This window comes from Trichosurus vulpecula, chromosome 7, assembly GCF_011100635.1.
Source record: "Trichosurus vulpecula isolate mTriVul1 chromosome 7, mTriVul1.pri, whole genome shotgun sequence".
Classification (NCBI taxonomy): Eukaryota; Metazoa; Chordata; class Mammalia; order Diprotodontia; family Phalangeridae; genus Trichosurus; species Trichosurus vulpecula.
In genome coordinates, this window is record NC_050579.1 from 71559017 (window position 1) to 71585563 (window position 26547).

The following is a 26547-nucleotide window of genomic DNA, read 5'->3' on the forward strand; positions in this document are numbered from 1 at the left end:
ATGGTTAGTAAAACTGTGCTTTTTGAGGTACAAACTCTTGGGACTATAACTTACTGTTGTCTTCAGTTTTGATTACAGGAATGGTTGTCTGAATTGTTGTGAAGCCAAAAGTAGAAAAAGGCATGTATTGCAGTATGATTGCTGCTACAGGTGGATTTCGGTCCCTAGGAAAAGTTGAAGTGACTTCCTTGGCATGGCCTGAGGCCAGAGCCTCTTGACTCACTTTCCTCATTGTGCTGTTTCCTTTCTGAAGAGGAAATGTCCACACCTGGTTAATACTGATCCTGCCTTTGATAACCTGTGACTACATGACTGGCTATCAGATATGACTTGTGCCTGAAATCAAACAGAGCTAAGGGAATTTTTCCCCTATTATAATATATGTCAGGTCAACCTGTGCCCTTCAGGGGACAAGTCTTGACGCTGTTGTAACTGTGTCCCTTCTTTTCCTTTCAAAGCAAATTTCAATAATCAGGGCAGCTGAGCAGTAGAAGTTCTGTAGTACAATACTGGAACATCTCTGAGTTACTATAATAATATGCAAGTATGAAATAGAAGTTCTGTAGTACAATACTGGAACATCTCTGAGTTACTATAATAATATGCAAGTATGAAAAATTTTACAATTTTAATCTGTATTTGTGTTCAGATTGTAATATAGGGATGACAGCCTCCGAAAGGAGGAATTAGTCAAAGTAATAAGACAAAGATATAATGTAAAAGTTTTCTAATTAAACGGAATAGTAAAATTTGAGAAAGGAATAGCCTTAGACTATTAATGCTATATAAAAACTGAAATTCTCTGAAGTCTCAGGTGAATTATGGGTTCCCAATTTGATGTTCTTATAACTCTGCTGTTAATAGGATTAGCTCCATAAGGCTTGGGCTGGTTTTTACCATATGAACTGGTTATTGGAAAACCAAATTTAAGAAACTGCACTAAATTGCATTAAGCCATGTTAGTAGCAGATTTTAGCAGAATTACCTAGGAACCTCTAGAAGTGATTTAGAACCAGAGAAGCCAAGCCCCCTTCAGAGCTGCCCTAAGGATGAGGTCTATTTCAGCATGTCCAAGAGAAGATATTTCATGGGACATCTAAGACTCAAGACAAAAAGTGATGATTAGGACATTGGGAGTGAGTTACTAAGACACAAGGAGACTTAAAGTTATTTACTATTGATGATCATCATTGTATTCTTTTGGTCTTTTGTTTCATGGTGTTTATGTTTGCTGAGTTTTCTTGGCTCCTTTGGTAATATGTAAGCCCTCTATGTACTTTGATCTGTAACCTGACTTATACAATTCTGACTATGATTATATGAAAATCCTTATAAAGTTGGCTTATAGGTAAGTGATCCATGGGGGGAGTGGGCGGGTCCCTCTCTCATGAATCAAAAGGGAGAACTGAGGAAATTGTGGGAATTGGGTGAACCATACTGATGCTATCTTGTGATTCAGTTCTGGAGCTAGCTCAGTTGCCTTTCTATTCAATTACAGGCCTGGTCCAATTTCTGTCTTGTGAGAAAACTTTATTCAATTACGAGAATAGTGAGAAAACTTTATTGTATTGTTTGAACCTAGGCCTATACGGCTGGGAAGCTGGATCACCTTTACCTGCTGCTTAAAGATCCTTAACTAAGGACCTAGGTTATGCTGACCAGAAAACCAGTCAGATCCGAAGATTGATATAAGGAATTCTCTCATAATTACAAATCTTATCTGAAAACTGGCCCCCTACTGGTCCAATCAGTTATTCTTTGTGTCCACATTCTTTTGACTGAGTACACAGAGGCTTGTAAGATCTTACAATTCTTCTTTCTAATTCCAGGGAACTATACCTGTTTGCTCTCCTCCTGCCAACTTGGAAAGTCCCCAAACTTTCCTTCAATTAGAAATCAGATTACCTCATTTTGTACCTGTTCTCTTTTAATTAATTTGTCTTATTTGATTGATTTCAATACATAAAAATCTGTCTCACTTTATATTCAGGGTCTTTGGACTGAGCAGAGTCCGCTGACCCATTTATTATGCCTATTTTGCTAACAAACAGTATAGCTCAGATTGTTTCCTCAGTTACTATTAATTATCCTCCACATATACATATCTGTAACAGGTTTTGTTTTTCTTGACTTCTCAATGGGTGAGGAAGGGGAAAATGGGAGGGAGAAAATTAAGAACTGAAAACAAAATAAAACTGAATTTAAAATATTTTTTAAAAAGAAACAATGTTACAAATGGTAATGCAAAATAAGGAATAATGTTGTCTACTTTCCAATCCAAATCATATTTCAATAAATCATGACAATGAAATAGAACACTTATTTTAAACATTATAAACTAGAAATAGCTTTATTGTTTAATGATTTTGTCTTTTAAAACTGCACTTTTATAAAGTGCATTAAAATATCTGTAAAGGAAATATAATCCACAAACATTTAATTATGGAATACTCCAGGAAGGAAACCAGAAATTTGGACAGACAGGATTTTCAAAATTTGAACTCAGCATATAGAAAACTACATAAAAAGTCTACTGGGGTATTTAAAATGTATAGGTAGTTAATTGAATAGAATATTATTTGTTGTTAAGTTAATTACCCAAGGGTATAATCTAAGAGTCATCCTTAACTCCTCCCTCTCCCTCAGCTCCCTATATTTAGTCAGCTGCCAATTCTTGTCTAATATACTTCCATGACATCTCCCCTATTGGTTCCCTTCTCTCCATTCACATAAGCCATCATGCTAATTCAGGTTCTCATCACCTCTGACCCAGACTACTGTAATAACCTCCTAGCTGATCCTTCTACTTGTAATCATTTCCCCTGGCTAAACTATACTCCATAGAGCTACGAAATAATCTTCCTTGTATAGATGTGTCACCCCCTTATTCAAAAACCTTCAATTGTTCTGTCTTTGCAGCTTACACAGGAAAAAATTCAAACCTCTTGGCCTAGGATTTAAGGCCATACACAACTAGCTTCCACTTACCTCTGCAAATATTTATAAAGTCAAACAGTTAACCTTAAGGGAATTATATTAGGTCCACAATGTCCAAGGGAGTCATGCCCTTTGGTCAAACATTTAACATACATTTATTAAAGTGCTCACTATGTGCCAGGTACTGTGCTAAGTACTGGGGGTACAAAGAAAGATAAAAACAATCTTCTGCCACCAGAAATTAACTTTGTAGTAGGAGAGCCAAGATGAAAATAACTAGATATATACAAAACATATAGAGAATACTTGGGCAGGAATATCAGAGGAAAAGGTACTAGCAGCTAACGAGCCCAGGACAGTCTCCAGAAGAAGCTGGATTTTGAAATGAATCTTTAAGAAAGCCAGGTAAATGAGGTGGAGGTAAAGAAAAAGCACATTCTAAGCATGAGAGAAACCAGTGATAAGATATGGTGATGAGAGATGGAGTGTCTGTTTTAAGGAACAGTCATTAGACCAGTATAACTAACGAGTGAATGGAGGAGAGTTGTGTGTAATAAAATAAGAAAAGCAGGAAGAGCCAAGCTTTAAATGCCAAAGAAAGGACTTTATATTTGATCCTGGAAATAACAGAGCACCACTGGAATTTAGTGAGTGTGGAAGATGGCAATGGTCAAAACTACACTTTAGGGAAATCACCTGGACAGCTGAGTGGTAGATGCAGTAGAACAGGGAGAAATCTGAGGAAGAGAGACTAATTAAAGGCCATTACAATAGCCCAGTCAAGAAGTGATGAGGGCTTGAACTAGGATTACGGCTGAATCTTAAATGTACTTAAATTTAAATAAATTTCGCATCATTGAAAGTATTATTCATTATTTTCTACCAATGAATATGTAAATATTACATAGCAATGAAACTAAACCAATACCCAGATTTCCTTACTTAATTAGAAAGTCAAAAAAAAAAATCCTTTGAGCCTAAAATGGAAAAGGAGAAAGTGATCATATACATATTAACTTCACCCTTTCTCTACGTGTGTGTCTCTGTGTGTGTAGAAGTAGTTTAGAAGTTAGGTGTGCTTTTCTAACAGTAGCTGGAATGTTTGAGGGGAAGGAAGGTAAAAAGTTATCAGTGTTTGATCATACTACAAAAGACAAATTGTAAAAAGTTCAGCCACAGGTCTTCTCTTATCTCTTTTCTCCTTATCTATTCCAAAATATCACGCAATTAAGTTGTCTTTGCCCCCCTTACAGCCTGACTATGGACAAAAATCAAAGGAAGATGTTAACATATGTTGCCAACAGAGCAATCAGGCCCTGTTTCTATGGGCAATTCATTACGACAATAAAATATTAAGTTTATGTAGTTACAAAGCTTTGTAGCCATCTTCGCGCCACACCTTCTCCCCTCTGACCAGATTCTGGAGCTCCTCTCCTGAGTGAGGAGAGCTGTCGAGAACAAATCAGTCCAGAGCTACCATGCTGCTGCTCTCTGGACATCTTCATACCATGTCATTCCCAATCACCTCCGCATTTTCCACCATTAGCCCTAGGAATAGAAATCAAAGCAACACTGCCATTCCAGAAAAGGATGTATCATTCAAACGTTCTGTGGCTTCATCTACAACCATGCGAATTCCAAGGCTAAAACATCCCTCCCTGATCATCCTTATCTCATATGTTGTCTTCCCCATTAGAATATGAGCTCCTCAAGGGCTGAGGCTTTCTTTTTTCTATTTTCATCCCCAGTGCTTATCACAGCGTCTGGCAAATTTCAAGTATTTAATAAATGCTCTTCTTTTGTTTCATTCATTATTTCAATGAAATGCTCAAAACAACCTTATAAACTATATGGGGCAAGGATTAAAAATCCCACTTTATAGACAAGGAAAGTAAGGCTCAGGTTAAATGACTTGTCCAAAGTAATGTAATCAATGTCAGAACTGAAATTAAAATAACAGAATTTCAGAGTTGACTACAATAACATCGGCCTCCACACTCCTCCACAAACAAGACACTCCTCTCTCAGCTCCTGCCATTGTCTCTGGGTCTCCCCCATGCTTCCGATGCTCTCCTTCCTCATCTCTGCCTACTGACCTCACCGGCATCCTTAAGTCCCAATTAAAAATCCCATCTTCTAAAGGAAGCCTTTCCCAACCCTTCTCAGTTCTAGAGGCTTCCCTCTCTGAATCTTTTCCTATTTATCCAGTATGAGCTAATTTGCATTACTTGTTGGCTCTTCCTCATTAGATTGTGAGCTCCTTGAGGATAAGGTCTGTCATATGCCTCATTTTACATCCCCAGTGCTTAGTATAGTGGCTGGCTCATAACAGAAAGCCTGATCAATGTTTACCGATTGGTTCACTGCTTGTTTAACTCGTATCTTAAAAACACATTCCTTCAACACAGCCAATAAATTATCACCATGCCTCTGCTGGAAGACCTCAATGGGGGTGAGAGAGGGAAGAAGGGGGGACACATCACTTCCTGAGGCATCTCATTACGTGGCTGTAATTGTTACTAAATTGTTATTTGCATCAAACCTAAATTGGCCTCTTTGAACCTTCCACTCTTGATTCTGTTCTCTGAAGTCAAATTGAGCAAAATTGAATCCCTCTAATAGGTGACAGCTCCTCAAAAACTCTAAGCAGCAATCATTTTCCCCTTGACCATTCTATTCCCTAGGCTAAACATTTCCAGTTTCTTCAACAAATCCTTATAGCATGAACTTCTGGCCCTTTAATAGCCAAGTCCTGTTTTTGCTCAAAATCCAATATTCTTTCCATTACACAAAGATGTTGCAATGTCGAGTTTTGTATTTCTCTAACAGTACTAACAGTGTACATCTATACAGTACTCCAAAGTTTGAAAATTCTTTCCACACTACACCTCAGTGAGGTAGCTAGTCCAAGTAGCTTTTTGGATTTGTTTGTTCTACTGAGCTATAACTTTATTGGCATAAGCAGCTACCAGTAAGGAAAATGTCTTTGTTCTACCCTGAAGCAGATTGGCAGGTGCTGGGCAACTAGACTCTGGGAGAACTGCCTGGGGACAACGAGCCTTTAAAAGACTTGCCACAGCATCACACAGCCAAGCAAGAATCACAGGTGGAACTTAAAAGTCTTCTGGCCTCTGAAATCAGCTCTTATCCATACTACAACAGCTACAGCACAAATATTATTATCCCTAATTTTCAGATTAGGAAACTGAGGATCAGAAAGGTTAAGTGACTTGTCTGAGGTCACACAATAAGTATCAGTGGCAGGGATTCAAACCCAGGTCTCCAGATTCCAATTCCATTCTATCCACCATACTAGAATTTGATAAAGGCAAGAGTACAAAGCCAGAATGCATGCTGTAAGAAAACTGTGCCCTAACAATGAGGTCTTCAAGCTGCATTACCATAACTTATCGGACTTTCTGGGAAACCCTAACTATACTATAATAGAATTTAAAAGTGGAAGGGCCTGTAGAGATCTAGTGCAATCTCATTTACAATTGAAGGAACTGAGGCCCAGAGAAGCCAAGTGACTTGCCCAGGATCACTCAGGTAATAGTAGTGAAGGCATGATTCAAACTCAAGAACTTAGCAAATCCGGTGCTTTTTCCATTGTATCATACTGCAGCAGTAAATAATTAAGCAATACAGTATAACCAAGAAAAACATCATAGGTACTATAAGAATCTCCTGCAATTCAACAAGCCTATGTTGTAAGCCTACTATGTACAAGAGATACAAAGACAACAAAACGATCTCACCCTCAAAGAGCTTGGGGGGAGGGGGGAGAAGAGGGGACAGAAGGGAGAAGGCAAAGGATATGTAAGCATGTACAGAAAGTAAGTATAAGGTCTATACAAAATAATACTAAGTAATTTCAACAGAGTGAGAGAGTGCTAGAAACTGAGAAAATCAGAAAAGCCTTCAGTAGAACTGCCACTTGAGTTGTGCTTTGAAAGAACTAAAGATGTAGACAGAGTACATTCCAGCCAAGAGGAACCAAGCAAAGTGCTGGGATGGGAGATGGGCGGTCAGTCCAGGAACGTAAAGCAGACCAGTTTGACTGGAATAGTATGAACTGAGAGTGGAAAGATAGATGGGTGCCAGATTGCGGAGGACTTTAAATGTCAAGCTGAGGATTTTGTATTTTATCCTTATGACAATATGGAGCTATTGCAAATGTATGTTTTGGTAATGTTGATGTTTTAGTAATACTGATATGTATGTTTTAGTAATACTGATAAAGTTAAATGGGGGCTGGATTAGAGAAGGGAGAGACTAGAAGCAGGGAGCCCAATCAGGAGAGCACTGCAATAGTCCATGCGAATGGAGGATATGATTTAGCATAGAGATTGTGGGGGAGAAAAGAATGGATGTGAGAAGTGAGGAAGCAGGATCAACTAGACTTGCCAGCCAACTGGATATGGATGTTGAGAGATAAAGAAAAGTCAAGGATGACTCCCAGCTTTTGAACATGGGTGACCGGAAAACCACAGCAGTGTGGCCACCAGCAGAAACAGAAATTCTAAGCAGCTACATGGCAAAACGCTTAGAGTACTGTGCCTAGAGTCAGGAAGAATCACCTTCCTGAGTTCAAATCCAGCCTCAGCCACTTACTAGCGATGTGACCCTGGGCAAGTCACTTCACCCTGTTTGCCTCAGTACCTCATCTGTAAAATGAGCTAGAGAAGGAAATGGCAAGCCACTCCAGTATCTTTTGCCAAGAAAACCCAGAATGGGGTCATGAAGAGTAGGACACAACTGAACAAGTTCAAAACAGGTATTCCCTTAAGGAAGTCATTTCAATTCAAATCTATTCACTGATGTAATTATGAAAGTTACATTGAAAAGCTTCTGCAATACAGCCAACATGTATATACAAGATTGTGAAAATCGTCTGACACAGCGTATGTTGGTATGATTTTTAAAAAGAAAAAAACCTAATGCACTTGTATTGAATGATTACTACAGCATGATGATTTTTGATACAAGTCATGACAAATGTCAAGTACAAGCAGAAAGGTGTTTTTAGAAAATAAAGCATGTTAAAAATTTTGACCTTTCAAGATTTAAGAAATAAAAGTTAAAAAATTTCAATTACTGAAAGAGATCCATATCCCCGTCTAATTTTTTCCTGAAGTACTACTGTGCATTTCATAAAAGCTGGCACCAATAATTTCTCAATCTCGAGAGACTAATGACAGCTTCAATAACAGCCGTCAAGATGTATTTAATACAGGCGAAATGAAGCACAAAGATCAATTGCCAAAAGGATACCTAGCCTGCTTTGGCTCTTGACAACCCAACAGGACCTGATCATTCAACCTCTTTTCTGAAGGAGAAAGACCCTGTGTATTGGCATCCTCCTCCTCCATTGAAGACACAACTTCTTACAAGGGTGCAAAACTTCCCCCACAGAAGCACAACCTCAGCTGAGTTAGACTGCTAAAAATGCTAGCCAGATCCAGCAGAGTTTGAAGGAAAAAAGTCACAACTAATCCCTCATCACCTGGCAGAGAAAACAGGTCACAATAAACCGTTCCCGGCTAGGCTAAACAAAACACGGGCAAAAAGGAAGAGAAAGACCAGACACACACTTCTCACAGACCATCTTTAAGCGCCCTTCCCACATCCATTTCTAAAGGCGGACAGAGGAGGTAACCTCGATAGCATCCCTCGCTAAGCTCTGAACTCGGGGGGGTCAAGTCTAAGGACGAGTCATTCCTCTTCCTTCCCACCCACCCACGCACGGCCGCAGCCACCCTAGGGAAAGTGGCAAAGGCCCCCTCCAATCCCAGGAAGGAGCGTGGGCAGAGCTATGGGCGGAAAGGACGACACTGGGCACCGCCCGGGAGAGGAGGGGGTCGCCGCGGCTCGATGACGGGGGTCCCTCCCCACACTCGCAGCAGCCTGCACCGGGGGGGAGATGGCCGTGGGGATGGGGAGGCGGGCAGGGGCAGGAGCCGCGGCCGCAGCCGCCGGAATGAAGAGCGACGTGGCACAGTGGGCGCTCGCCCCGCCCCTCTCGCCAAGCCCGGCCCAGCCCAACCCCGCCGAGGCCGGTTACCAGTTGCTCCAGATGCCGTAGAGCAGCTCCACGAAGGCGAAGGAGAGGTTCAGGCACAGGAACAGGAACAGGTTCCGGGAGGTCTTGTCGGAGAGGATGGACCTGGAGGAGACAGAGACACACAGAGCCGAGACCGGCTCAGAGGAGCTGGCACCGGAGGCGGGGGCTCGAGGAGGGCCCCCGTGCAGCCCCGGGAGATCCCGGGGACCGTGGAGAGCCAGACCCCCTCCCTCCTCCCGCGGCGGTCCCCGCTCCCCCCTCACCTGAACCAGCCTGAGATCTTGCGGACCAGGTTGAACTTGGGGGGTTTGTATTCATCGTCCTTGATGGAGAGGGGCAGCATCTTCGCCCCGGACGGCGGGCCCGCTCCCCTCCTCCCCTGCTGAGGCGGCGGCGGAAGCTGCGGCAACCTCTCAGCCCAGACCAGCCAGGACCCCTCCGCGAACCCTCTCACACAGGCACACACACCGGGACACGGCGACTTCCGGCCCGGACAGTCGCGCGTCTGCGCCCTGGGACTCAAAGGAAAAGTGGGGTGGGGAGGGGAAAACCGGAGCTGCCCGGGCCCTGCGCTGTAGGGGGCGGGGCCTGTGCCGGGAGGAGGGGCGGGGCTTTCGGCTGGCGTAGGGGCGGGGCCTGGCTTGTCGAGCTAGACCCTGGCTACCTCTCAGTCGTGGGAGGGCTGAAGGTCTAGTTCAAAGCGGGGAGATTAGAGTAGGGATGTGTGAAGGGAAGGGTCGCAGCTCTGGTAATGAGAGACCCGGGTGGAGATACACTCTGATGCATTCTAAGCGGATCCGGGAAGAAGATGATAGCTAACATTCATGTAGCGCTTTTAGGTTTTACAAAGCGCTTTGCAAACATTATTATATCATTTTATCCTCCCCAAAACCTTGGGAGGTATATACTATCATTTTTCCATTTTTCAGACGAGGAAACAGAGGCTGGCAAAGGCTAAGTGATTTGCCCAGGGCTGCACAGCTAGTGTCAGAGGCTGTATTGGAACTCAGGACTTCCCGACTCTATGCCTAGCACGCTATCCCCTGTCACCTAGAGCCCCAATGTAGGTAATGCAGTTGCAGCCTGCCTTGGGGTAGAGGTGGTAGAGGGTGCGTTACTAGCTGGTTAAGATTGGCTTCGTGAAATGAAATGTGAGTTGCCTCTCCCCCCATATATAGAGTTCACTGGAGTGGCAGGATTTCGAATTGGAGATGATGATGCTGATAGCTAGCATTTAGATAGCACTCTAAGGTTTACAAAACTTCATACATATATAGTTTCGTTTGACCTTTGGGAGACCATCTAGTCCAACTCTTGCGTTTTGCAGATGAGGAAATAATAATAGCTAATATTTATCTAGTCGCTTTTAAAACACTTTACACGTCATTTTATTTGAAATGGAGATCCAGAGTGCATCACCCACAAGATTTGGAACTGGAAATCTAAGATTTAGAGGCAATCAACTCAAACATCAATCAACAAGCAAAAGGGAAATGATCCCAACCTTTAAGGTGCTTACATTCTAACGGAGGAAACGGGCTGCACATAGATTTTACAGTGGGGAAACTAGGGCCAAGAGAGGTTAAGTGACATGTCCAAAGATCCCACAGGTAACAATATTAATTGCATTTTATAGCGCTTCAAAGTTTACAAACTGTCAGGCATGGGTCTTGTTAACTCCAGTCCTTTGTATTCAAATGCAGAACTCTTCTTTAACTCCACTAGACCATGCTTACCCTCCTCCCTCCCTCCCTCCTAGGAATGTTTATTAAAGCCCTTATCCCTGGTCCCCTTCAAGTCATCTTCCATGGGTGATATCCCATGTGTCCTCGACAAATGACTTGCCCTTCACCCAATTGTTCATCATTGCCCTTTTGCCAGGCTGAGATTTGCTCCTCAGAGATAATAACAGCCATAGGAAGACCAGCTCTCTTACTGGGTGACCTTTATCATTAGACTGGTGAATTTCGGGATACTCGTACCTCTCATTTCCTTGCTCCATTCTCCTCTCTTTCTCCTTTATCTATTCAAATATTCCAGACTGTCTTGCACTGGCTCTCTCACGTTGCAAAATACTCACAAAATTAATGCTATTGGGCGACACGTATTTCTTTTTAAAAATCCTCATTTCACTGTCCACCACTCACCCACCAGGTAACTGCACTGAGGTAATTTAATACTCTTGGTTCAGTTCACTGAATGGATTATTTTAACGTTTAGAATTTGGTCAACAGCAAATTGCCCTTCCTTCTCTCCCGACCTCCCCCTCTTCCCCCCACCTCCATCTTCATCCCGGTAGAAATTAGGGGCCGATGTCTACTCTGAGAAGAGAAAGACTTCCGCGTTTCTTCATCTTCACGCATTCTATGCACTCTGTTCCACCAAACTCACCTACTTGTTTCCCAAACAGCACCCATACCTTTCTGTACAGGCTGTTCCTCTTTCCTGGAATGCATCCTTTCAAGGCTAAGATCAATTGCCGTCTTCAAAGGGAAAGCTTTCCTGATCCTCCATAATTACTAGTGCTCTCTCCTCAAATTTCTCATACTTAGTTGAACAAGAAATCAGTGTTCCCCCACAGAAAGTATGATCCTTTAGGGCGGGAGAACTTGAGGGTTTCTGTGTCTTTTTTCTGTTTTTGTCTTTGTGTCTCCTCAACACCTGCTAGGGTGCCTTGTAAACAGTGGACGCTTAATAAACGCTTGCTAAATGAATGAATCAAACGCATATCCATATATGTGCATACATACATGCTTCTAGATCATCTGTTTGTATTTGTCGATTGAAGCTCTTAAAGACGATAGCACCCTTGACAAATAACAATCAACATCTGCACAAATCTGCCATCAGCGCTGCATTAAGGAGAATTTTTTGTTTGAGGGAAGTATCTTACGGATTTATGCATTTGGGGGACATCATAATTGTCTGTAAAATCAGATGTGAATGTGGATTACAAAAGCAAAGTAAATCGCCCGGATATCATTACAGTAGCCCAAATCTGTATGCACCATTGTCGCCTTCAGTTAATTGAAACATTCTAGACGGTATTTAATGCTGGTTAGAAACAGTCATTGGGGCCTCATCACAGAAAAAAATGCATAGCTAGGTCATGGGGTAAACCCTGTGAATGCTTAAAAGTTGTCTCCTTGGGTGAGAATCAACTTGACACAAGCGTAATGGAAGGGTAAGCTTTCGGGGTGGGCTGAAAACTACAAAGCAGAGCTTCTTGGGTACGTCTGGCTCCCCCAACAGGAAGTGGTACTCCGAGGAAAGGGAAGCGATTGCCACTGTTTCCTTTAGGACCAGCTCACGTTGCGGGGCGGTGCTTCACCCCGATACTCCCCCCCCCATCGCCCCCGCTTCCTCGCTTCACATATCAATCCAGTCTAGAAGACATTATTTCTGCGCGCTGTTTAATCTTGCCAAAATGAACAGATTCGAGAAAGGCAGAAGCAGGAGCCTCATTCCCTTTTCTGATACCCGCGTTTCATCAAGAAAATAAAGCGGCAAGCCCTCACCGCAATCCTCTGCACTCTCTGTAGGTAAGAAGGCAACACAATACCCTCCCGTCGAAATATTCTGTAATGAGCATGAGCATGTATATTTATCTCTTGTTTATGGAATGCATGAGGGGAGGGGATGAAGAAGAGTAGCATGTTCTTGATTTAAAGGAACAAAATAATTGCTCGTAGTTGGTGTTAAGAAATTCAAATGCTTCTGTTAAAGGTAACTGCATTGAAGAGAAAATGAGGTTCCCGGAACGAAGTATTGAAAATAGTACTTTCCTCCACCTTCTTATACTTTCGTTTTTTTTTTTATTTAAAAGGGTAAAAAGTGTTTTAAAATCAGAATTCGGATTGTTGAGGAAGCCTAGTAAAATGACAGGAGACCGTATTCTATTCTGCTGCAGTGCTCCAGAAAATAGTCCTAGGTGGAAACTACACTGTACAAGTGATAGACGGATATTTTAAATAAGCTCGTCTTCTCTGAACCTGTTTCATGTCAATATGTCGTGAGCTCATGTTACAAAATGTGTAGAAATTAAAAAATTTAAGCAACTAATTTTTCTGTTTTGTTTTTTTTTTTTCATGATCTTACCAAGGTCAGGTGCATTTCATTTCCCTGTTTGTCCAATCAGACTTTAAGGATAAAATTCTCCGTATTTTAGCCATATTTCCCAGAACTAACTAAGGGTAGGCTTAAGGAGAAACCATTCCAAATTTGAAACAAACTAAAGGAAGTAAAGCTTAATTTCTGCCATATCCTTTTCATGAGTCTTCTTGGATCCCAAAGCAATGCTAAGTTTGCATCTTTCTGTTTGGGATCTTATGCAGAGAAAGACTTATGTGATGGGAAAATGCTTCTTTTTCCATCCTTACTTTCCAGTTTAAGTAACAGTTATTATATGTGTGCTTGCATATTTATTTAAAGGACAAAAAAGCAGTCTCTAGTCAAAATGATATTTTGTTTACAAGTCATATTTTCAGCCTAGCTACCAAAAGAAGTACCAACCAAATTTTTCTGGAGGCCCCCTGGGCCTATTTCCCCTTCAGTGAGCTTATCTTGGAGTATGTATGTGTATATACACACACACACACACACACACACACATATATATATATATGTGTGTGTGTGTGTGTGTGTGTGTATTTTACAGTCAAAAAGACTTATTAGCTTTATTGCTGTTGACATCACAGATCCAGAATCTGAGTCTTCAAGCATATGGATTCGAATTCTTGACTGCTTATGTAGGTCAGAATACTTAACTGCTTTTATACTCTCAACTTCTTAGGAAATATGTCTAATAAATTACAGAAAAAAATATTTATTTCTTTATTTTAACAAGTAACATTCAGGTTAACAAGCATTCAGATTATTGTTATTCATATCAACAAGCATTTATTTACCACCTACTATGTGCCATTCATTATGTTAAGAGCTAGATTTCTACATATAGATTTCTGTCAGGAAATTTTAAGGCATAAATTAACCGAGTCTGGTTAATTTTTTGATTAATTGCACTAGACTAAGCATGCAGAGTGGGACTGTGGAGGGGAAGGGAGGATGGGGAGAGAATGGCTTCACAGACACACTTGGGCAAGGCTAAGAGCCTTGTAGCTCTTAGGACTTTAGCGAGGCAGCTACAGTATCATCTCCTTGAAAATAAAATTCTGCTTGCCAGCAGGAAACATGAACATTGTTGCCTGCCATCAGACGCTACTCAGTGTTAACATTTGTCTGCAAGCCTGCTTAAGATGCGGCTGTTTTAACATCCTGCTGTTTTTATGTCTGCTTCATTTTGGTAGATTAATAATCCTTTGATGGATAACAAGATGCAGATTAAGCTGCTAGACATAGCTGTTAGGTAAAACAGTACACATGCACGCAACATTCATTAAGCTAACATTTATTGAATTGCTTGCTGTGTGTTACATGTACTATGCTAGGCTTCATCGAAGAATTAACCCAAAGCACAGTAATTTTCAGCTTAATTAAGGCATAGCTTTATTAATTGTGGCTATAAGGGAGAGAATTTTTCAGTACAGGAAAGAATACTGTGGGAACAGCTTCACACCCAACTATGTGGCCTTAACAATTCTATAAGCTTTGAAGGAAAAAAAAATCAAAGGTCTTAGTGGAAGTGTATAAAGTTCAGAGATTAATGGAGGTATGCACAGTAGATAAGCTAGGATACCTATACAAAGTGGAATCACCAGATCTTAACAGCTGCTGAGAGAAGGGTGGGGAACAGATTGCTGGGATGTTTTCAGAAAGAGCTAAAATGTTTACAGATGATTAATAATGGCAAGTAGTAGAAACATTTCTATTGTTCTGAATAAAACGTGGTTTTCCTTGGTAAAGAAATTTCTCCTACACATGACTTTGTTCAGGTTAACAATATCTGGTCTACCCACAGTCCTTTGCAATAATGTTAAGCTCTCTAGAAACACAACAACAAAACAGTAGGTGTGGGATCCTTTCCATCTACAGCCCTGATTCCTTAGGTCTAAGGGAGAAAAACAGATTAGACAAGTTCCCCTTGAAGTGTTAGATATTTAAATGCATATGTTGATAACAAAATGCTAAGTTCCAGAGGGTTTTCTGAATGGCTGGCATGCTTTGGCTTCATGTCACACCCAGAGAGCATGCAGTTTGAAAAGACCTTAGAGATAATCTAGTTAAATCCCCTCATTTTACCGATGACAAAACTGAGGCCCAGAGAAGTTAATTGACTGGCCCAAAGTCAGACATCTAGTAAGTGAAAGAGCTAAGATTTAAACCCCAGTTCTTCTGACTCCAAATCTAGCCTCATGTGTCAATATTTCAAAGGGTTATACTCATGAAATAAATTCTTTCCTCTTCCGTATTTCCCAAAAGGTTTTTTTTTTATCTTTTCAGCAAGAGTGGTGATAATAAAAATAGCCAACATTTATAAAGAACTTTAAAGTGTGAAAAGCCATTTATTTATGTTATTTCCTTTGATCCTCACAACCACCTTTGGGTGGTAGATGCTAGTAGTATTCCCATTTTATAATTGAGGAAATGGACTGAGAGAGGTGAAGTGACTTGCCCAAGGTAACAGTCTGCATATGTCAGAAGCAGGATTTGAATTCAGGTCTTCCTGATGCAGAGTCTACCTAGCTGAGGTTTCCTGTGAAAAACTTCTTATGAATGTTACTAGTTATTTGACTCTGGAGAAGTTAATACCTCTGAGCCTCTATCCACATCTATATCTGAAAACTAGGGATCATAGTATTGGTACTGCTTATCTTGTAGAGGCAAGCTCCTCTATAAATGTAAGTTATTACTTTTATCATTATGAGTTTGCTTCATTGCTGTGTAAATTTAAGCCTTGGAAACCAAACGGAAAATTCTAATGCACAACCAATTCCTAAAAATAAGTACTTAGCCTCTGGGGAAAGGTCTAAGCAACATTGTTTTTTCGTTTTTCTTGCTGACTGAACTAAAGATCAACAAAATATTTTCATTTCCTTTAAGAGTGCCAGGACAAACTGTTAACTCTCCATCATAGAAGACCAGAGGGAGAAGTCAAAAATACTTGTCATGATGAGGTAAGTCTCAGGACTTTTATTTGGAAAGTTACTTCTGTTGAGTTCTTCTAGACAAAAGTATTTTTTATTTCTTGAAAATAAAATGTCTATTCAGAGTCAAGGCGATGGACTGAATACTTCTTAAAGGCCCTTTCCAGGTCTGATTCCATGAAACATAATCATTCTTATAAAACAAGACAAGAGGTATATATAAAGTATAAAATCATTTCTCAAATAACCAATTTAAAACAAATCATTAAGGTTGTGAGAAAGCTACAGCCAATAGTAGTAGCCCAGACATAAGCTCAGGAGTCATGAATTGTAACTCTGACTTTTCACTGCTTGTGTGACTCTGGGGAAATCACTTATTCACACTGGGCCTCAGCTCCTCCATCTGTGAATCAGGATTAGGCTCTCATTACCTCTCTTGTGAACCAGAATCTCTTAATTAGTCCTTCAGCCTCAAATAGTCTGACTCCTCAACCTACCCCAAACTTTTCCAGTGAATTGTACACACTGCCGAAAGAGTAATCTTCCTAGAACACCTCTGAACCTTGTATCCCTGAACATCTAAAACATTGCCTTGCCTAATAAATATTGCAAACTGCTCAGGAAATATTCATTAAATAAATGAATGAATATCATTCCTCTGCCCAGATATCTTCAGCACCACTCTGCTGTCTCTCCCATTGTCTATACAAAAAGTCTCCTCTTAGACTGGCACGTAAAGACCTCGCATGCTCTGGCCCTAACCTTCCATTCCAGCTTTGTTTCACACTTTTCTCCTTCACACACCATACTATCCATGTAGGGCTGTAACTATCAATTTTGGTGCTCCCGTCAAACAGGACCAAATGTTTCCTCAGATTAATCAAGGGTAAGGAGCAGGTTGAGAGGTGGGAGAGAGACCATTACTAAATCTACAGAGGAGTGAACCAGAGACCCCATGATACTGACCCCCATGGAGTCAGATCCCAGTATACCATAGAGCCATTAATATAACTGGTATTTATACCAGTTTATTTGATCTAAGTATCCATTGGATCATAGATCTAGAGAAGCTGGGAGAAACCTCAGAAGTAATCTACTTCATCCCCTCTCCTTTTGCAGAGAGGAAACGGAAGGCCGGAGAAGTTAAGTGACTTGCTTTAGGGCTGATAGGCAGCATACCCATGTTGGAATTCACGCCGAGGTCCTTTGACTCTATATCCAGTGTTTATTCCATGAAGTCAGGTTTTTTTTTTTCATGCCCTAGAGCAGTGGTCACTAAAGTTTTTCTTTTTGTTATCCTATATTTCTTTCAATAAAAAGTTTCTTTGCATGTTCCTCAATATGAGTATGTTATTTGTAAATTTTTATAATGGACTGATATGTTAATTATTGTGTGCTTCATTAAACTTATAAAAAGAATAGACATTTAAAAAAGATGAATTAAGATGAAATAGTTTTTCAACCTAGAATCAGTAGTGAGCCATTAGGCTTTGTTGAGTAGGGGAATGCCATCATCAGACATGCAGTTTAGCAAAATCACTTGGACAGATTGTGTGATTGTTACTTCTGTTCCTAGGGATCTTGAACTCAGGGTCCAGAACTGTCTCCATTGGCATCTGAGGGAGGTGGTGGTGGTGGTTGTAGTGCTTTGGCCCATTGGAGAGAGATATTGCTCAGGGAATCAGGGACAGGTTCATGGAAGAATGAGTAAGTGACATGCACCAGACAGGTCAAAGCAGTGCTCTCCCTGCCTGCCTGTCTGTCTGTCACTCTGTCTCTCTACATATATATTTGCACCTCAGTAGAATGATTGGAAACACTATAGTTATGTTATACCCATTTTACTGAGGAAGAAACCGATTAGAGAAGTTTAGCAATTCCAATCATGCCCAATTCTTTTTGACCCCATTTGGGGTTTTCTTAGCAATGATCCTAGAGTGGTTTGCCATTTTCTTCTCCAGATCATTTTACAGATGAGGAAACTGAGGCAAACAGGGTTGCTTCACCGTTGCCTAAGGTCACACAGCTAGTGAGTATCCGAGGCCAGAGGTGAGCTTACAAAGATGACTCTTCGTAATTCCAGGCCCAGCACTCCATGCACTACACTACCTAGCTACATAAATGTAATTGTTACAGTTATTAGTGTTGCTTTCCCATGTGGGAAGCTCAAGACCGACCATTTCATTCCCCTACTAAATACTCTCCAGTGATTCCCTGTTTCCTTGAACCCAATGTAAACTCCCCTGTTTGGCATTTAAAGCCCCTCACAATCTTACTCCAATTCCCACACACTACAGGCTAAGCAAACTTGTCTTCCTTGGTTTCCTTATGAGCAGCACTCACTCTCCTGTCTTTGTGCCTTTGCGCTGATTGTCCCCCATCCCTGAAGTGTGCTCCCTCCTCAACTCTGACCCAGAATCCCTTGAAGTTTCCTTCAAGGCTCAGCTCAAGCCCTGCCCTCTGCCTGAAGCCTTTCCTGATCCCTCCATCTGTTAGAACCTTCCTCCCAAAATGGTCTTGTATTTATTTTGTGTATACCTGTATAAGCACATGTTATCTCCCCTGGGCTCTGTTGTAAGCTCAAGTACTTCTGTCTTTATATCACTAACACATGGCATATAGTAGAAATGGAATAAAAAGCTTGTTAATTGATTGATATAGGGTCAGAGCTGATTTTCATAACCACCCTGTGAAATAGATAAGTGTTGTCTCCACTTTACAGTGGATTATTTTTTAAATTATTTTTATTTATTTTATTAAATATTTCCCAATTACATATAAAAATATTTTAACAATCATTTTTTAAAATTTTGAGTTCCAAATTCTCTCCCTCCTGCCCATCTTTCCCCCTCCTTGAGAATGCAAGCGATTTGATATCTATATGTATGAAGTCATGCAAAACATTTCTATATTTGCCATGTTGCAAAAGAAAACAAACAAAATAAAACAATAAAAGAGAGCAAAAGAAAGTATGCTTCAATGCATTCAGAGTTCATCAATTCTCTCTCTGGAGGTGGATAAAATTTTTCGTCATGGGCCCTTTGGAATTGTCTTGGGTCACTGTCTTGATCAGAGTAGCTAAATCTTTCACAGTTGATCTAAATCATTTATCCATTTTGACATTATTGTGGTGTATGAGATGCTTATCAATGCTTAGTTTCCGCCAAACTGCTTTCCAATTTTCCTAGCCATTTTTGTCAAATGGTAAGTTCATATCCCAAAAGCTTGGATCTTTGGGTTTAACAAACACCAAATTACTATGGCCATTTTCTATTGTGTATTATGTACTTAATCTATTCCCCTGGTCCACCCTTCTGTTTCTTAGCCAGTACCAGGTTGTTTTGATGTTTGATGACTTGAAATATAGTTTAAAATCTAGAAATGCTAGGCCACCTTCCTTCACATTTTTTTTCATTGATTCCTTTGATATTCTTGACCTTCAGTTCTTGCAGATGAATTTCATTATTTTTTTCTAGCTCTATAAAATAATTCTTTGGTAGTTTGATTGATATGGCACTGAATAAGTAAATTAACTTGAGTAGAATTGTCATTTTTATTAATATTGGCTTGGCCTATGCACAAACAATTAATATTTCTCCAATTGTTTAGATGTCTTGGTGTAAAAAGTGTTTTGTAATCATATAATCCCTGGACTTGTCTTGGCAGGTAGACTACTCTTTTAAATTGTCTGTCTTTATTTAGGGGGAATTCCTCTTTCTATCTTGTCCTACTGTTTTGTTAGTTGTATGCAGAAATGTTGATGATTTATATGAGTTTATATTATATCCTGCAACTTTCCTCAAGTTATTGATTGTTTAAACTAGTTTTCTGGTTGATTCTTTATTTTTAAAGCCTTTTTTTCTTTAAGGCTTTGCTTGTAGCTGTTTTGACCTCATTGTCTTCTGAGTTTGTATCTTGATCTTGCCTGTCACCAGACTAGATTTTTACGGTCAGGTTCTTTTTTGTTGTTGTATTGCTCATTTTCTCTCCCTGTTTCTTGATTTGGAATTTTAAATTAATGTTGGGCTCTATTCTTGGTGTTAGGCTGGGGGGCAGGGGAAGGACACTTTCTCAAGATCCAGGCAATTCCATAAGCAAAAGTTATACTGAGCAAAAAATGAAGGCTTACATATTTAATTGGAAGGTACATTAAAGGCAATCTAGTTCAGTGCTCTCCTTTTTGAGATTAGGTCACATACAGGGGCTATATGACTTGCCCAAGGGGATGTAGGTTGTAAGTAATGGATGTGGGATTCCAGCCCTAGTTCTCTGACACCAAATCTATTCTTCTCACTGTACCATGCTGAGTTGCTCAGCCTCCCTGCATTTTTAGCAATTAGTTATTCTCTTCCCAGAAGCAGAGGTGAAAGAAGACTGTGTCATGCCCTTGGAACCAGCACAGCTTGGTAAAGGTGCCAGGAGTTCCCAAGCAGTCATTGTCACTGTCACAAAGGCTATACTTTCATAATTCCTAACTACTCTGTCTCAGGTAGACCAGTCACTTCAGCCATCTCAACAACTGAGCCACATCGGTGAAGGAACAATCGCAGACAGCTAAGGTCCTGAGGTCAGCTGTGCCATGGACAAATGGCTGAAAGCCCCCATCATCCTGGATTTTCTTGTTTGCTTGTTTTAGGTCTGCTATTTCCCTGTCTCTGCCTCTCCTGCTGTGTTATTTATTTATTATTAACAATATCTATAGAAAACATAAGAGCCAGCATGTCCTGGTGGCTAAAGGGCCAGTCTTGAAGTCAGAAATACTATGTTTGCATCCTGCCTCTGATGCATACTGGCTGTGTGTCTCTGGGCAAGTCAGTAAACCCCTGTGTACTCCAGGCAGATGCCATCTGCAGAGGTAGAGGGCATTTCTTTGCTGGTAATTCCCTATACCAATGAAATCACAGATTAGATTTTTTTAAAGGGACCTGGTTTTGAATAATTCAGATGCATGCTCATGACTCAGATTGTTAAAGAGAGGTAAGCGCCTACCACAAAAGTTTGGGGTAAATTATATTTTGATCGATGATTATGAGAAAGCAAGGAAACTAGATGAATTCTTGGCCTCTATGGGCAGGCTGTGGCTCTAGGTGGGATCCTGCTGTCTAGAGGACTACTCTCCAGGTATTTAATGATTCATTACATAGGGCAGCTAGCTGGTGCAGTTGATGGGGTGCTGAGCCTGGAGTCAAGGAGGCTCACCTTCCTGGGTTCAAAGCAGGCCTCAGATGCCAATTGTGCGATCCTAGGCAAATCACTGAAATCTCTTTGCCTCAGTTTCCTCATCTGTAAAACAAGCTGGAGGAGAAAATGTCAAACCAGTCCAATATTTTTGCCAAGAAAACCCCAAATGTGGGGTCACAAAGAGTTGAACATGATAGAAACAACTGAACAACATCTATAAAAAAAGTATAATTGTTTTTCCATTTGAGTTCATGTTCCCCCTGAAATCTTTCCTTGGGGAACCCCTTCTCTAATGGGACAATGAACTAACTTTTTTCTCTAGAGAAAACCCTTTGGGTGCTCTCTGGTCTCAAGTTGAGCATTGGTTTGCATTAAAGTTGGTTTTAAGTTTATTCTGGTCTTCTCTTGGCATCCTGGTTTTTGGAGGATTTGTTACATTCTGATCAAAGAATCCTTTATTCCAGAGCATCCTCTATTCCCATTGCAAAGGAAATATGATCACTACTTCTAGATGCAGAGTTTCAGCATCCACAGATGACTCCACTCACAACAAGCCTGGGATATAGGCAGTGCATGCTTTATTATTGTTCCCCGGCATTTCTCAGATGAGAAAACTGGGGTGCAGAGAAGTTAAATTAACTTGCCCAACACTGCTCTTAAGTGGCAGAATCAGAACTCAAACCCAGATAACCTTTCTGCAGATCCAGTGTTCTTGGAATTAAAAATGCATTTGCTTTTTGCAACTGTGGGCTATTTTACAAAGTTATGGAACGGACAGATTGCGTACTACAGATGTAGTAAAACCAGATTGCAGTGAAGCCAAATTTCTCATGCTGCTCTTACGGAAAAAGATAGAGAGATGTGGGTTAGATGATAATGAAATGAAATGACTTCAGAAATGGCCAGATCCAAAGAGGAGTCATATGGGTTCTGTTTGGGAGGAAAGTTACAGTGGAGCCTCCGGGGATCTGTACTGCTGAACTTTTTCATCTGTGATTTGGATAACAGCATTATCTGATGGCACACTTAGCAAGTCTGCAAATGACAGTGCTGAGGTGGGAGGGAAATAGCTAATGCTCTGAAATTCTGTTACGAGAAAATGTTCTCCAGTTACACCAGCGTTCTGGCTCTCCTCTAATTCTCCCTTTGCGGTGCTCATATTTCAGCCTCCTAGCAAGAAAGCTCAGATTCTAAAGCCAAATTTCTATATTCTACATTGGAATAAGTGGGCTTCATGCTAGTTGGACTCTTAAGAATCACGCCTTGCGACGGTGCCAGTTCTGTCCTGCCTACCCAAAAGGGTCATCCTGAGGACAGTGATTTAGCAAACCCAAAAGTGTTATCAGTGGATTTGTATGCATCCGTTGGAGAAGACAGAGGAGACAACCGTATCTGGACAATATGATACAGATCCTTCGGTGAAAAAGCAGAAGAGTGGTCATTCTGTCACCCTCTATAGTAATGTAGATATCAGCATTAAAATGATTGCTTTTCTTTATTTGACATTGAGTTCCCTTTTCCTTTTCTATCTCATCTGAACACACTGTGTTCTGGTTTATTTGCTATCTATTGAAACTCATTTCTGTCTTTCCTAGCCACATCTAAAATACTAGGCAGTTAGGTAGCTTTGGGGATGAAGTTCTGAACTTGGAGACAAAAAGGCCTGACTCACTTACTAGCTGTGTGACCCTGCGCCAATCCCTTAACTTCTGCCTCAGTTTCCTCATTTGTAAAATGGAGATGATGAGATCACCTGCTTTCTAGGGTTGTGATGATCAGATGAGATAATTTTGTAAAGTGCTTTCTAAACCTTAAAGCATTATGTCAGTGCTATCGTTATCATCATTATCATTAACAGCATTGTTATTCCTGTGGCATGTATTAGTCGTCTTGTAAAGCTTACGTTGGTAATGTAGTTAGACTGAATGTTAGCTCTTTGGAGATACAAAGTTGTATGTGTCCTATTAGAAAGCCTGTAAGTTGAGGGGATTTGCAAAAGTGGAAACGTACATGCTATTTCCAATCTTCCTTCCTCCTATCCCCATTTCAGGGAGTGCTAAATGATCCCTAATACCAGGCCTCCATACATTGCTTCAATCCACAGCTACTCACAAAACTCTGACATGCTCTTTTCACTGCTTAGGTACGTCAGTGTCATTGCCAGTTAATAGTTTTCTTTTTATCATACCTGCAAAACCTATCTAAGCCACACATTGAGGAATAGTGAATTATTAAAGAAGAGAATATGAAGTACAGTTTTGCAGTCATGGTTAATATTTTCATTGCTTTACTGCAGCTGTGTATTCCAGAAGTTACCCAAATACCATGAATCATCATAATTATCAAATAAGACTTATTAAGCATTAGAATGAACAAGGTACTGGGTAAGCAGTATACAAAAATAAACTCAAAAGGATACATGTGCTTCTTTCCCCTAGGATCATATATTCTAATGCAAGGACAACATAAATCAAAAATAAATCATGAAGCATTGTCTTTGTTTTTCAAGTGATGGGCCTCACAGAAATACAAAATTGAAAGTTGGAAGATGTCTCAGCAGCCACCTTATCCTGGGCTTCCTAAACTTGGACCACTCTGGAATTCTTGGGAAGCTTCTAGACTCTTTCTCACAATAATGTTTTTAAAGTGCAAAAAATAAAATATAGGGACAGCTGGGTGGCACAGTGAGTAAAGCACCAGCCCCGGAGTCAGGAAGACCTGAGTTCAAATCCGGCCTCAGACACTTGACACATGTTCTAGCTGTGTGACCTTCGGCAAGTCACTTAACCCCAATTGCCCTGCCAAAAAAAACAAAAAAAATATATCAGATTTCAAAGGAAAACAGTTATGTTGTAATACAGTTATCAAAATATATATGCACATACTTATATATAATACATATTTTAATTCACATTTATTTAATGTGAATTAAACAGGTTACTAACCCATGATCTAATCTAACATCTGGAAAGAAATTCCCACTGTGTCAACAAATATGTACATTCCCCTATTTCAAGGAGAGAGAGTACATTTTCCACCATGTGCTACTTATTTTACTGTTCTTTTTATCATTATGTTCAATATATTAAATGACTTGTGGGTGGGAGAAAATGACGGTAAGGAAAGGATAAATGAGAAGATAGACCGTGAGTGAAAATTAAGAAGATAGAGATTGATGGATGAGGAGGAAGGCACTGCCTAACAAGAAATTGCTGCATTTCTGGACCATGTTTTGGTTCTTTTTCAATCTGTACTGTCCAGATAAGAGGCCAGTCATATCAGGCATGTTCATTCTTACGCCTTCAGATCAAAGCTTAAAGCCACAGAGTGAGTGACAGGATTTTTCTTTCTCCAAAGATCAGAAGGCTAGCATGATACATTGGGAAATGTAGACAACTCTCAGGTTGTGCTTAATAGTCATAGAGTCACTTGTAAGCTGTGTTGTCCCTGTGTCTAATGGATGTACAGTTTCTCAACTGAAAATGCTTTCTTCAAGGTCACGTACAATCTCTCTGTTATCACATCTTTTTTTTTTTTTTGCTCTTTATGTCTGACTTCTCTACAGTATATAATGCTATTGACCATCCGCTCCTCCTGGATAGTCTTTCCTCTCTAGATATTTGTGTTGCTGCTCTCCTAGTTCTACCTGCTTCCTGTCTGACTGTTCTTTGTTAGTCTCTTTTGCTGGCTTAGCATCCTTGTCCCATGTCCTATGATTGGATATTCTCTGGGGGTCTGTCCTAGGCCGTCTTCTCTATTTACACGTTCCCAAATGGACTTCTCCAACCATACACCTGCTAGCCATCTCAGACCTGACACATTCAAAACAGACCTCATGATCTTTCTCCCATCGCCCTTTCCTCTTCCTAATTTCCCTATTTACGTTAAGAGAGCACTGCCAGCCTCCCAGTCACCCAGGTCCACAACTTGAGGCCTCATCAGTTCCTTTTTCTCTCATGCCCCTCATATCCAACCAGCTACCAGGTCCCATAGATTTTTCCTTTACTGTATATTTTGTATCCATCCTTTTTTTCTCTACTCACATAGCCATCCCCCTGTTTTAGACCCTCATCACATCTTGTCTGGATCGTGGCAATTGCTTCCTGAATGGTCTTCTATCTCTCCCCTCTCCAATCTAATCTATCCTCCCCATAGCTGCCAAATCAATATTCTTCAAGCACAGGTTTGGCTACTTTGCTCTCCTATTGAAGAAATTCCAGTGGTTCTCTCTTCCCTCTAGAATAAAATACAGTCTCCTCTGTTCGCCTTTGAAAGACTTTCATAATCTGGCTCCAGCCTACCTTTTCAGCGGTGTTATAGATGACTCACTTTCATGCACATTCCAGCCTCGCTGGCTTGCTTGCTTTCTTTGTAAGCAGTACTCCATCTCTCATTTCCATGACTTTGCACTGGCTGGAATGTACTTCTTCCTCACCCCGGGCCCATATAATCTCCATCTTCCTTCCCTTCTCAGCTTCCACCACCTATAGGAAACCTGCCCTGATCCTTTCCATTTGCTAGTGCCAATATTGTATAGCATTGTATTTTATGCATAGGCTTCACCAGACTGCCAAAGAGCTCCATGGCAAATAAAAAGTTAAGAATCTATGATTTAAAAGCAGCAAAGTGAGTTTGAGTCCTGCCCCAGACATGTACTAGCTGTGTGACCCTGGGCAAACTTCTTAATCTTTATCAGCCTCAGTTTCTTCATCTCTAAAGTGGAGATAGCAATAATACGTAACTCACAGGGTTGAGGTGCTGATGTGAAGAGCTCTGCAAATCTTAAAGGGCTATATCAGTTCTAGTGGTGTAGTAAAGAACTGACCATAGAGGCAGGGAGAGTTAGGTTCATATTCTGACTGACTCACATTAACTGTGTGACCTTGGACAAGCCATTTAACCCCATAATGCTCTGGACAACTCTCTAAAACTTTAAGTTGTACAGAAGGTTCCAGCCTGTATTGGTAGAGTATATTTCTTCATGTGGAAATTCTCTAAATCAATGAAGTCACAGGTCCAGTTCCTATTAGATATGGATAATTTATATTTAGAAAAACACAGAGTAAAAAAATGAATATGAGAAGTACAGTCATTTCTACTCATACAGATAGGGAAATTAAATGCAATGCCCAAATTATTATGCATCCCTTAGGATTATTTCATTTGTGTGTGTATATTTGTCTGTACAGACACACATATAAACATATGCACGTGTATCTCATAGGCACTGCAGATGGACGATCATTTGGATTATATAGGAGGAGAATATAAGGCTGAAATGCATTTTGGAAAGTATACCAAGTTTTCCATAATCCCAGACTG

The 26547-nt window shown here is 40.5% G+C and overlaps 2 protein-coding genes across 4 annotated transcripts in view; one reads left to right on the forward strand and one right to left on the reverse strand.

The window, feature by feature from the left end:
- The window catches only part of SLC30A7 (solute carrier family 30 member 7), an 89893-nt gene extending 80403 nt beyond the window's left edge, over window positions 1-9490 (reverse strand). The window contains exons 1-2 of the mRNA XM_036766180.1: window positions 9265-9490; window positions 9002-9103 (exon numbers count right to left, since the gene is read on the reverse strand). Coding sequence (XP_036622075.1) covers window positions 9002-9103; window positions 9265-9344 — 182 coding nt within the window. The 5' untranslated portion in view covers window positions 9345-9490. The remainder of the gene's footprint in view (window positions 1-9001; window positions 9104-9264) is intronic.
- A 2783-nt stretch (window positions 9491-12273) lies between these two features.
- The window catches only part of EXTL2 (exostosin like glycosyltransferase 2), a 31639-nt gene continuing 17365 nt past the window's right edge, over window positions 12274-26547 (forward strand). For 2 of the 3 annotated variants that reach the window (XM_036766182.1, XM_036766183.1), the window contains exons 1-2: window positions 12339-12543; window positions 16001-16074. In XM_036766182.1, the coding sequence (XP_036622077.1) occupies window positions 16067-16074 (8 nt within the window). In that variant the 5' untranslated portion in view covers window positions 12339-12543; window positions 16001-16066. Of the gene's footprint in view, window positions 12544-16000; window positions 16075-26547 lie in introns of all 3 variants that reach the window. The other variant, XM_036766181.1, reaches the window with a different exon arrangement.